At 42.0% G+C, this 12,306-nt stretch overlaps 2 protein-coding genes across 2 annotated transcripts in view; one reads left to right on the top strand and one right to left on the bottom strand.

The window, feature by feature from the left end:
• The window catches only part of hs2st1a (heparan sulfate 2-O-sulfotransferase 1a), a 33,819-nt gene extending 31,274 nt beyond the window's left edge, over positions 1 to 2,545 (bottom strand). The window contains exons 1-2 of the mRNA XM_059344028.1: positions 2,065 to 2,545; positions 1,744 to 1,917 (exon numbers count right to left, since the gene is read on the bottom strand). Of these exons, the coding sequence (XP_059200011.1) occupies positions 1,744 to 1,867 (124 nt within the window). The 5' untranslated portion in view covers positions 1,868 to 1,917; positions 2,065 to 2,545. The remainder of the gene's footprint in view (positions 1 to 1,743; positions 1,918 to 2,064) is intronic.
• A 528-nt stretch (positions 2,546 to 3,073) lies between these two features.
• Positions 3,074 to 11,974, top strand: selenof (selenoprotein F). Its single transcript, XM_059344037.1, has 5 exons — positions 3,074 to 3,158; positions 5,096 to 5,263; positions 8,958 to 9,021; positions 10,201 to 10,250; positions 10,447 to 11,974. Exons 1-5 carry the CDS (start codon positions 3,111 to 3,113, stop codon positions 10,576 to 10,578), a joined length of 462 nt encoding a protein of 153 aa, XP_059200020.1. The 5' UTR covers positions 3,074 to 3,110; the 3' UTR covers positions 10,579 to 11,974.
• The last annotated feature ends 332 nt before the right edge of the window (positions 11,975 to 12,306 follow it).

Below are 12,306 nucleotides of genomic sequence, written 5' to 3'. Positions count from 1 at the left end.
TTGGTCCACAAAACATCAGCCAGGGTAAAGTCAACAAATGTCAGGTTTTCTTTGAATCTGTTATTCAGTTGTTACAACTGTTATTCAAAGGGATTATGTCAGATTTCTTGGAGTGGTGTTGTATGAGGTACTAATCTGTAGTCAGTGTATTACCTACAGTAGATGACAGTCGCCACACATACACACACACACACACTTAATTTGGCCAGTTAAACCTTTACTCATGACTGTGTGGGTCCATGCTTGACTGACAGCTCCCTGTCAGTTTTGTTGCACCTTATAAATACCTCATATTTAAAGATAGATAGACCCACACTGAGCACAGGTCTATTCATGAAGAATGACTGTGGGGGCGTGCAGGGCCTTTAAAACACACAATAGCTGAAATGTAACAGGCCTTCCTCACAGCAGACATCTTCACTTGTCATAGCACAGGTGTTACTAATAAAATTAACTACTTCTCTGTTCCATTAACTGTCCCTGCAAGCCGTCTGAATGAAGCAGCATGCGCAAAACCCTGGAAGTGCTTCACCTAAATGGAATTCTGCAGCCCTTTTTAATGTTATTGATCACACCTGTGCTTTTCCTGCTATAATGTGTCAAAATGTCTGCCGTGGCAAGGAAATGGTCTGCTGGCTGCCTGTCTTCTGTACCCCCGGCTCCCGCTCTCATCAAATAATACAAGAGGTGGTGTTTGAACCCCTGAGGCACGCTGGCTGCACCCTCACATTTGTCTGCACTGCTCTACTGTTCCTTAAAAAATCCCCACAGTGGAAGCACCAGAGAGATAATCCTGCAATGTCCCAGATCTTTATTGGGTGTGAGCCCCTGATGGGAGCTCGCAATGAGATTTGAACACAGCGCGGCCACGTTTTATTTAGAGGAGAGAGTTTGGTAAAGGGGCAGGAGGAGGATTTGCAGCAGGGTGGCATCCCCATGCAGGCAGAAAATGACTAAAGGCAAAAAGAGGTTTCATGTTGGTACCTAAAGCACTGCAATATACTGTACACTCATCACTGACCATCCAAACTTTCAGTCTGAGTCCAGAACCACCAGCTCCAACACTGCATGTAATATACTTCAGAATTAGCTGTTCCTAATCTATAATCATCAAAGTTTTGAAAAGCAGTTGTTTTTTTATAAGCAGAAATTACAAACTCCAGTTCCAGCTTCTCAAGTGTAATGCATTTACTGATTTTCTGTCTTTTTTTAAATCAAGTGAATATATTTTGTTGTGCAAAACAGACACAAAGCAGTCATCTCATGCTGTGATGGGAAATTTCCAGTGTTTTCTGACAGTTCATGAACCAAATAATTGATCACATCCTGAGAATACTTTAGAGATTTAGAGATTTAACCAAAAATAACTGTTGGCTGCAGCTGTGGAGTATACAAACACACTCTCGCTCACTATCACAGGGCAACAGGCTGAAATAGCAGCACCTCCTCAGTCTCTCACTGCATTGCACAGATTAGGATGAGAGGTAAAACACTATCTGGCGGCAGTAAATGACTACAAATACTCAGAATGGTTATGCAAAGTTCAGCAGGACAGCTCGCAGATCATGACACATTTCATGACTGTGTGCCATTGTCGTGCTGGATTAAGTCTCGCAGCACATATCTGCATTTATATATAAATATAAATATACAGTGACCCAAGAGAGGGACCTCACAACCAGCCTGCGGTGTTCCTGGACTGTTGTGACGGGATTTTAACGGGCTGCAGCCCCTTCAACTTACCGAGCTTCCCCCGGGACTCCTCCAGCTTCTGGATCTGGTTCTCCAGGAAGAACATGGCCACTGCGAACGCCAGCAGCGCCAGAAGCTGCAACTTGGGCGGCATCATGACTCTGAGCAGCCCCATCAAATCATCCAGAGAGGGATTTGGTCAGTCCATGCTCAGTGGAGGAGACACTGAAAACACACACAGAGCGACGACGGTGATTACAAAGCGGCTGAGAGTCTGAGCATGGCCCTCTCTCTCCCTCTCTCTCTCTCTCTCTCTCTCCCCCCTCTGTGTTTGTGTGTGGAGAGCTCCCAGTGTTCAAATCCTCTGGTTACCTCAAATGCGACGTGTTCATGCTCGGCTCGGTGATTTCATCAAGTCAGTTCCCAATAACGGAGCGTCGTGGGGTTTCTCCACAGTGCGAATATGTCTCTCCGGGGTGTAGGAGCGGGTGTACCAGCTGCTGTCGCCTGTGTCCCCCATGTAGCGCTGTCCTGTCCCATCCAGTGTGAGTCCACCACCACCGCACCGCGGACACACTATTACTACCACTCAGGCCATTGGATGTCTCGACAGTCCACCACGCAGCTAAGTCTTTCAATTCGTCCAAAATCTCTGTCTGTTCAAACCGGATTGGACAATTCTCACAAACGGGCCTGAGCTCCAACGGCAGGTGTCGCGGTTATTTTTGAACCCCGATAATAAAACAGACGAAGAAGAACATTTGAGTCGACTTTGGAATACGCCTGAACTCAAGACACATACGATTACATCAAGTTCTTATTAATTACTCGTATATTTATAAAAAATAATCGTCATAAACATGACATGGGGTGTGTCATGAGCATTAATGACACTTTGAAGTAACATTAATGCTCATGATACTTGTTATGTCATGTTTCTGACAGGCTTGTGTGACTCTTATGTAGACACCTTCAAAATAAAGTGTTACCATATCTTGCTTAAGTCACAAAGGCATGTTCAAAAAAATTGCCTAAGTGATTTATTTCTCTTAAGATACCTAATTTACACACAGTGTTATTACTATGCCAGTAGCCATCCTTTGTTACATCCTTTTTGAGTGAAATGATCAATAAATGTCATATGTTACACTTTTGGTGAAGTTTCTTGTGTTTCCTGCAAAACTGAGTTATTTTAACAGGGTGGCGAATTACATCAAGTTCTTATTAATTTCTCATATATTTATTTAAAAAAATAAATCACATAACTTACATGCATGGTGTTGTGAGCAAGCGTGGAACAGTTTTAGAAAAGATAAGCGTCAGATATATAAAGTTTAATAGCCAGGCGCGGAGGGGGCAGCCCTACAGTAAATACAGGGGTCCTCGGAGTGGTTTTCGCTAACAAAGCAGGCTCTAAAATGTCGGGAGAGGTGTATCTCCTGTGGCTCCTCTCGCTTATACAAACGGTGAGTTTATTTACAGCGAAAAAGAGCAGTTGTCGCCGCTTCTAGTAGGTCTTTATAGTTCACACAAACGGTTGGTGGAGCTGTCAACCGTCACGTTATGGTTAGTTTGGTCAGCCGGATCCTGCTGAACCCGGAGCTTCAAAATGACGTGGCTTATCCTCCAAACCTGATCGGGAAGTGAAGCATCCTCACTGTCTATATATATGCTAAATGTGGTTTTTACAATTTGTAAACCGAATTATAGTCGAAATGGTAGCCAAGGAATTGCAAACGAATACTTCCGGTGTTATAAATGTACCCGTCCCCGTCGAAATCTGTTCCCCGCTGAGTTAAATGAGACCTATACGCGCGTAAATAGCCAAAAGGTTTTTATTGATTTCATCTAAAATTATATGGGAACCGTAATAACAATGAGAGAGTGCATGATGCAGCGAAGCAAAATGATATATATTGGACCTTTTCATGGGTTAATCACACTTAAGAGGACGTTGGTGTCCTGAATCCTGAAAGCGAAAAACAAAACTTGCCTGTCATGGAAAACTAAAAAAAAAAAAAACCAGCAGCCTGCATCATGAGCTGATTGCTCTGTGACGCCAGGGCATTTTGCATTTTTGGTCTGACCTGGGCAATATATCAATTGATACCAGGTGTCATCTTTGATTTTGTATATCGTCATATTGTAAAATGACACGTGTTTTCTTTTCCGGTTTTAAAGGCTGCATTGATTGCAGTAAAGTGATGTGATTGTCTGAATTTACCATACTGTTCTAGCTGTTTTTTTTTATTTTAGTCAGGCGGCTTAGGACCAGATTTGAGAAGAATGGGGACACATCTGACAAAAGCACCACATATATTATTATTATTATTATTATTATTATCATTATTATTATTATTATGATATTCTCAATAGCTTTAATGCATTCCTTGACCCAGAAAATGTATATTTTGATACCAAGATTGACTTTCTAAGTGGCTTGGAAGATAAGTTGGTTCTAATTGATTTCATATGGTTGCCATCTTTGATCCACAATCTTGATGAAGTGGCTACCATCAAAAATTGAAACTTATGGTGAGGGAGAACATGTGGGGAAAAAAATTGTTGCTTTTGTCCAGCGTGTCCCCTTTATTTTGCTAAGCCGCCTGACTAGTTGCCTTTACCCACTTCATGTTATACATCCACAGTACTGATGATTATGTTAAATATCATTGCGTAAATATTTCTTAATAGCAACAATAGTCAACCCTGCCATCTTTGCAATATTAAGTCAGTGTTTGGCCAAAATATCTTTATATTTTACTTTCTCCAAATCGCCTAGCCCTAGTTTTGCATTTGTTCTTTAGCAGTAAAGAGGATGAACACACCTCAGACTGTTACATCCTTTGAATTAGCCTGCCTGTTTATTCACATTCCTGACAATCCAATCTTTTGTACCAGTTAATTACATGAATAATAATTGCAGTCCGCCTTCAGTAAATGTGCCAAACATTTGCTTTTCTTTCCATATCACAAATCAAATCAATTTGTTTGCAATTCTTTGTTTTGTTGATCACTCTAAATAGGAACCCTTGAGAAGTCACTGAGGGCTTACATTTTTGAACAACTGAACACAACCTTTGTAAATCATTGATGATGATATTGTAGATTTTTCACTACTGTCCTATAGACATTTCATTCATTGGTTCAACAGTAAACTGAACTTACTTAGAAGTCGTCTCACCACCTCATACAATTCAAATCTCGTAGTTCTCATCTGTATTCGTTTCAGGATTTTAGCACATTTTAAAGTATCTCAATTCCTAATTTGAGGCTTTTTAAAAAGCATGTCATATAACACATTTTTACCCTCACACATCTGCAAATGAAAAATAATTACTTCATTAAACTTGGCCTATATTTCCTCTCTGTGTGACTGTTATCTCTTTCTACCTCTCTCCAGCTGTCGGCGTACGGAGCCGATCTGTCGTCTGAGGCATGCAGGGAGCTGGGCTTCTCTAGCAACCTGCTGTGCAGCTCCTGTGACCTGCTCGGGGAGTTCAGCCTCACCAAGCTGCAGCCCGACTGCGGGCAGTGCTGCCAGCAGGAGGCCCAGATGGAAGCTCGCAAGGTAAAGGGAACAACAGAGCTCCGGGGAACAGTCAAACAGAAAGTAATTGGCTGTCTAGATTCAGGCGCAGCGGGGAGCTTGTTACAAAGACCTTATAACTGGCGATTCAGTGAGAATGGAGGAGGTGTAACTAGAAACAAGTTTTACAGAATGAGCAGCTTTAAATGATCAAATGAAAGTGTTGTTTATGCTGCAGGACGGAGAGTTGACAAATTGAATGATGCGCAACAGATAGTTATTAATTGTGGGCTTTTGAGCTGCTACATTCTGTCTGTGGTCATGAGCTGTGCAGATGACACGCTCCTCAGTGGATAGTAGCAGCACCCAGAGGACCGCTGTGTCACAATGTGTCACATTTATTGACAGGATCACAACCTCCAGCTACTAAAAACAGCCTAGTTTGAGCCTCCCTGTCACTGTGTCTGTTGACGCTGTTTGCAGCTGTGCATCAGATCTGCGCTGCCACACACCGACTCTGTCACTAGCTGTCTGTCTCGATCTTCCTCTCTGATGTTCTCAGCTGAGACTCCTTAACCCCAGCCTGACACTCCCCATGGGGTCGAAATATCAAGTTTTGCTGTAACAACCTCTCTGTAAGCGGCGAGGAGGTGTTACTGTGTGCTCATTGCTCCGGTGATTACAGCAAATTCAAAAGGAGTCCCTGCTGGGCTCTGACGGATAAACACGGAGTCAAGTGATGGTGGAAAAACAAAGTAATTCTTCTTTGATTAAGCAAAGCCCCGAGAGCGTGTGTGGTATCCTAGCAACGGCACCTTGGGAAAGTGCAGTGCACACCTCATTACACCTCTTGACGATAACTCTGTTTCAGACAGACACTTAGAGGAATGATTACTCCTCTTCCTCCTCATGGTTTGAGTGAAAATGTCACTTGGAAGAGCAATTGGCTGTCTCCAGCTGCACTCTGAGGGTACCCGCGGAAACGGCAGTGTCACTAAGCACATTTTCTCCTCAGACAGCAACAATTATCTGCCTTAAGAATTCTTTCAGACTTGCAATTGACATCAGTGCCGTGTCATTACACCCTCTGAGAAATGGCTTATTGCGCAGCCTTGTCGATTAGTAAGATTCACTAAGCATGGAGGGCATTTCGGGTTCTCATTTTTTAATGTGTGCTTCTCTGCAGAGCACCCTGCACTCAGCAGCACCTCAGCTCCCCTGGGTGCCACTGTACAGCATGTCTCTGCAGAGCAGGAAAACCTTCCTGAGAGTCTCTGGCGCCAACACAGTGTACAGATGAGAAGCTTTCATTTCAGGCATTTTTAGCCATGGATGACTTGTTTTGTGATAGCCTGTTGGATGCTGTGTTAGCTTCAGCTCATTTATCAAATGTGAGACAGGCCTTTATATTCCTCGTGGTCCAGTGGTTTTCGCCTTTGCATCTCTCCCAATAGGCGTGTTTCCATTGAGTACTTTTTGGAAAGCGGTCTAGTGTTTTGGCTCCGCCCACTAGTTAGTTCCCCTCTGCCTCTGTTCCCATACAGGTACTTTTGTAGCGGCTAACCAACGGAGTTCGAATGTGACAACAGACCGACTTTATAGCTACTTTGTTGACTCTTTTTCAAAAAAGCGACTAGCGACAAATGTAGCGACTTTTTCTGGTGTTATTGGAGACTTGTTCCTATTCTCCTCAACGAGTAGCAGGTGCCGTCCCAAAGCACTCACAAGCGGCCCAGTCCTTGTCTCTCCCAGCTGCAGTCAGAGCAGGAGATGTTAACCCCTCAGTGTCCAGTTTGCACCAGTCTGCAAATGAGTCATGCATGTGCGAAGTCACCGCCTCAACTGTAATCAGCAGCGACTAGTTAGTAGCGGATCAGAAAGTACCTACCTGAGGCAGGTACTTTCTGATCCGCTAACCGGTGAAGTTCGGTGAAATCTTGGGCGGATCCTCTCTCCCAAGTCACACCCATAGCGGCTCACTAGAGGGAAAAATACCTAATGGAAACGTGTCTATTGATACCATTTTTGCCCAGTTTCTTTCGCTTCATGGAACCATGAGCACTGACAAACTGAGGCAGTCGATTCCTGCACTTTTTTGTCTGGGTTTTTTAGCGGCTTCCTGTTTGAGTCCTTGATGTACATTTCTGACCACTTCTGGGAAGATTCACCACGCGAGGGTCAAAGGACAGTGGGTGTCACATGTTGTAAAGATTATCAAGCCCTCTGAGGTGATTTTAGGCTTTGAATAAAATTGAACTCTTCCAAGATTCATCCATTTGGAGATAATGGCTCCTTCTGTGGTTCAATTTAATCCCAGGGCCTTAGAAACCGTTTTATACACTTCCAGACTGATTGATTTCAGTAACTTTCTTTCTCATCTCTTCTCTTAGAGAGTCCTTGTAGCTGAACGGCAATTACTTGACAATTACAATTACTTGTCACAATTTCAATTACTTGTCACACATGGCCAGTTGGTCTCTGACAACTTTCTTTCCTCCAATTAATAGAAAAAATTATAATTTGTTTAATTTTGTGTTTACTTAGGTAAACTTAATTTAAAGATCTGAGACAGTTAAGTGTGACAAATATGGAAAGTTAGAAAAGTCAGGAGCGGGCAAACACTTTTTTATGGTGCTGTATTATATCGCCAACTTTATCCTTTAATCTTGACTCAGAAATGTTGTTTTATGATTTAAGAGGCTTACGGAATAATTATGTGGTCTTTTTTTGAATAAAAAGGGTTGAATGATCCAGAATAATCCCCAATTAAAAAAGGGACATTCATCAATCTTTTGGCGTTGAAAGTCTTCATTGTGGTTTTAAATATCATATCTCTTGTTAAACTTAAATGGAGGAAAAGGAGTTATCTTTGATCTGGGCTAGATCAGATAGTACTGCATCATTTATAAATATCACCATGCTTTTAATTCTGAGGGCTGTAGTGATTTGAGTGCTTAGAAGTGAGATAATGAGAACATTGATGAAGTTATTGAGAAAGTAATAATAGTTTTCATGCTCCCTGATAAGACAGGGTGACTGGCTAATTAGAGCATTTTGAAATGTTCAAATGCTCCAATGAGTCCAGTGGGAGCGGCCTATCATTTGTTTCCTGGTTTGCTGCTCCCAACAGAGCCGTGCCTTGTCTCTGATCTGTGATGTGTGGTGAAATGAAAAGCACGGAAATTTAATTTTCAGCAGTGCCGGACTGTTTACAGAAAGACATGGGAAGGAAGGCAGGAAGAGGAGAGGATCTTAGCTTTGCATGCGTAATTTAATTTGCTGCGTGAACCAGCAAACCCGGCCATTTACCACTCTCCTCCCTGAAAGCAGAGCATGGTCTTGAAATACTGCTGTGACACTCCAATTTCCTCTAACTTATCGTATATTGGTACCGGAGGTTTGATTACAAGGGAGGCCTGCGCAAACCGCCATCCATCAGCCTTGCTCCATATGCACAGGCTCACAGTTTAATGACCCCCAAGGAGTCGCCGGACACGTTTATGAATCAGTCCGCCTGAATCAAATTACTCCTGCAGGCTGGGCGTCCAACCGCCAGCAGGGCACCTGTGTGTGTGTGTGTGTGTGTGTGTGTGTGTGTGTGTGTGTGTGTGTGTGTGTGTGTGTGTGTGTGTGTGTGTGTGTGTGTGTGTCTGTGTGTCTGTGTGTCTGTGTGTGTGTGTGTGTGTGTGTGGTGGAAAGAAACTCTTTATCTGACACTGTGTCTCTCTGCACGCAGCTCTACGCTGGAGCCATCCTCGAGGTGTGTGGATGAAAATTGGGGAGGTTCCCTCAAGTCCAAGGTCAGTATTTTATTTGGAATACTGCTGAGTATTGAATCTTTTCGACTGAATCCTCCCTCCCTCTCCCCCCTCAACCTCTATCTACTCTATTCTACTCTATTGATCTGTCCTGTACAACGACATCGATTGCACGTCTGTCCGTCCTGGGAGGAGGATCCCTCCTCTGTCGCTCTCCCAGAGGTTTCTTCTTCTTTTTTCTTTCCCGTTAAAAGGGTTTTTTGAGGAGTTTTTGCTTTTCTTTGTTTCAAGTATTTATCAAGTATTCACACAGGAGAATGGAGGCTTTCTTATTAGCCCCTTTCAGACTGCTGTGATAAGCCGCGATATTTACGCCTCTGTGACGTTTCGCCTTCAGTTTGGACGTCCCAGAGGCGTAATAATGGGACAAAGTAATCTCGGCTCTGTACCGCCTTCGGAGGTAGGTAAATAGAGGTAGTAAATTGGCGGGACTGTGAGAAACACGTCTCCCACTTAAGTCCGACAGTAATCGAATCATGTTCAGCAAAATGCAGAACAACTTTGTTTGAGTCTGTAGAATCTCAACAGCGAGAAACAGCACGACGGGCAGTTCTTCGCTGCTCTGTTACACGCCACTACATGCATGTTATATAGAAAGACTGCAAAAGATTGAGTCAGCCCTAATTGAGTCATGATTATAGTCTGATATTTATAACCATGTTTTCATAGTAACAGCTCTCTGCTGCAGCTGAGCTTGTGCTTTGTGTGATTCTTGATCAGTGCAAATGAGTGTGAAATAAAATATCCTCTCCAAATCACTTTTTGCAGTAGGTGGTCTGAAACGCCCGAGGGCCGGTTTTCAAACAAGCTTTTGAAGTTTCTCACCGTGTGTGTCTCGGGAGCAGACCTCCCATCTCCGCTCGGCGTAACATTTGGTTAATTCGGTGTCGGGTTACGTTGATGGAGTTCCTGCAGCTCCACTCAGTATGGGGCTAGACGTCTGGAGCCCTGTCTGTGCCATATGGCTGCCGTTTGTTTACTTCAGCTGCGGCCGTCCTGTGTTCTCAACTGTCTCCGCCGCTGTTAACGCTGCATTCCCAGGAGGTGTAGCAGTTGTCACTAATTACAGAGCTCAGTACTAAAATAGAAAGGCTAATTGACTGATTCATGGCTTGACTTTTGTCTCACTGTTGTTGTTTTTTGTTTGTTTTTTCTCCTCAGCTTTTGTCAGGGGTGACAAGCCAAAGACGTTCAAGGGTCTTCAGATCAAGGTGGGATTGATGATGACGAATTGAGGATATTCTCTCAATTACACACAAAATATTGCAATTTCAAATCAGAATATGTCAATCGGATGACTCATAAACATTTCTCTGAATATCGTTCAGAAGTAATGAGGGCAAACCTGTCTTCCTAACACCCCTCCTCTTTTTCTCTCTTTCCCACTCACCCCCTCCCACACTGCAGTACGTGAGAGGCTCAGATCCTGTACTCAAGCTTTTGGACGATAACGGGAACATCGCTGAAGAACTCAGCATCCTCAAGTGGAACACAGACAGCGTGGAGGAGTTTCTGAGTGAGAAATTAGAACGGATATAGACACGTGTATGATTTTTGTTTGTTAGTCTTTAGTTAAAGGGTCGATTCACTCAAATTACAAAACGCCGTGCAGATATACTGTTTTATGTGCCTGATATTTCTGCGTCCACCTTCAGGTAAATGGAGTTTTGTTTTTTTGTGGTGTTCACAGCACTGAAAAATTACAGACATGGAAAAAATGATCAGACCACCCTTTTTCTTCAATTTCTTAATTTTATTGCCTGGTACAACTAAAGGTACATTTGTTTGGACAAATATAACGATAACAAGAAATATAGCTCATAAGAGTTTAATATAAGAGCTGATATCTAGACATTTTCTTTTGCTTGATAATAGCCAAAATCATTTTCAAGAAAACCAGAAAAATGTCTAGATATCAGCTCTTAGATTAAACTCTTATCAGCTATTTTTGTTGTTGTCATTATATTTGTCCAAACAAATGTATCTTTAGTTGTACCAGGCATTGAAATGAACAAGAAATTGAAGAAAACAAGGGTGGTCTAATTATTTTTTTCCATGACTGTATATTTAAAATATTTAACAGAAGCTTGTCCTGCCAGAATCTGTGTCCTGGTTACTGTAGATCGACTGCTTTTTCAACACTTTTCATAGGAATTGCTTTCTACTGAAGAAAAAGTTCCTTAAAAAAGTCTTCGTAGAAAGACTTGAGCTGTAAATCTAACTTTTAATGTTCTGAGCACCACAAACAAAAAAAAACCTCCCCTCCATTGTCTCACAAGACAGCACTTTTAAAGCAAATTAAAACTATGTGCATGGCAAAAAACTGCTATGGGCTGCTGATATTTTTATTTTTTTTTGTAATTTGGGTGAACTGACCTTTTAGTTATTTACCAATTTGTACACAACTCGGCCTTGATACATGGTTGTTACATCACTATATGACTGTTTTGTATCTGAAAAATCCTGAATTTCTTGTCCGGATTTGACCAAATAACTTATGTGAGAGTATGAAAAAGACATAATCACAGAGCCCAGCTGGGCAGCACACCATTAAATAATGACCAACATAAGGTTTGAAACTCGAAAAATGCACATCATGAAGTGTTTTGTTGTCTACCTGTGGGAGTTTACGTTCCCCCTTCTGTCTGATATTCTTGTATGATTATTTTTTTACAACGCTCAAAATTGTGACTGATGGAGATTTGTAGTAAGAATGAATCCTAGTTGCTCTCCGAATGCAGACGTCTTTGCTGAAGCACACGTCAGTGAAGACCTCACAGTAAACCAGTTGTTGGGATGTGAGGTCTGATGTATGTTTGTGTTTTTTTAGCGTCTTCTGCTTTGAAGAGAAACTGGATTTATTTTTGGATGCTTGTTTTTGAGCGAGTGAGGTGACAGTTTAAATATGCAACAATAAACAAAGTCTCTGATGGGTTTTTTCTGTCAATTTGTATTTATTGTTTTTTTTTTTTAAAGGGTAAATTGAAGTGTATGATGACACGATCATCTGTACTGTTTTAAAACGTGAATCTGCTGACATCTAGTGGTGAGAAACAGAATTTCAGCTCAGTGCAGCGACAGGTGGACAGGTACTAAGTAAGTACTTTTGTACTTTACTTTAGTATTACCATTTTATTTATTTTACTTTATCTAACTTTATACTTATACTCCACTACATTTAGAGGCATATATTGTACTTTTTACTCCACTACTTTTAGCTGACGGCTTTAGTTACCTTTCAGGTTGAGATTAAACATAAAAACATGA

The sequence above is a fragment of the Centropristis striata genome, chromosome 11, assembly GCF_030273125.1.
Source record: "Centropristis striata isolate RG_2023a ecotype Rhode Island chromosome 11, C.striata_1.0, whole genome shotgun sequence".
Classification (NCBI taxonomy): Eukaryota; Metazoa; Chordata; class Actinopteri; order Perciformes; family Serranidae; genus Centropristis; species Centropristis striata.
This window is presented reverse-complemented; position numbering and strand designations above follow the sequence as displayed.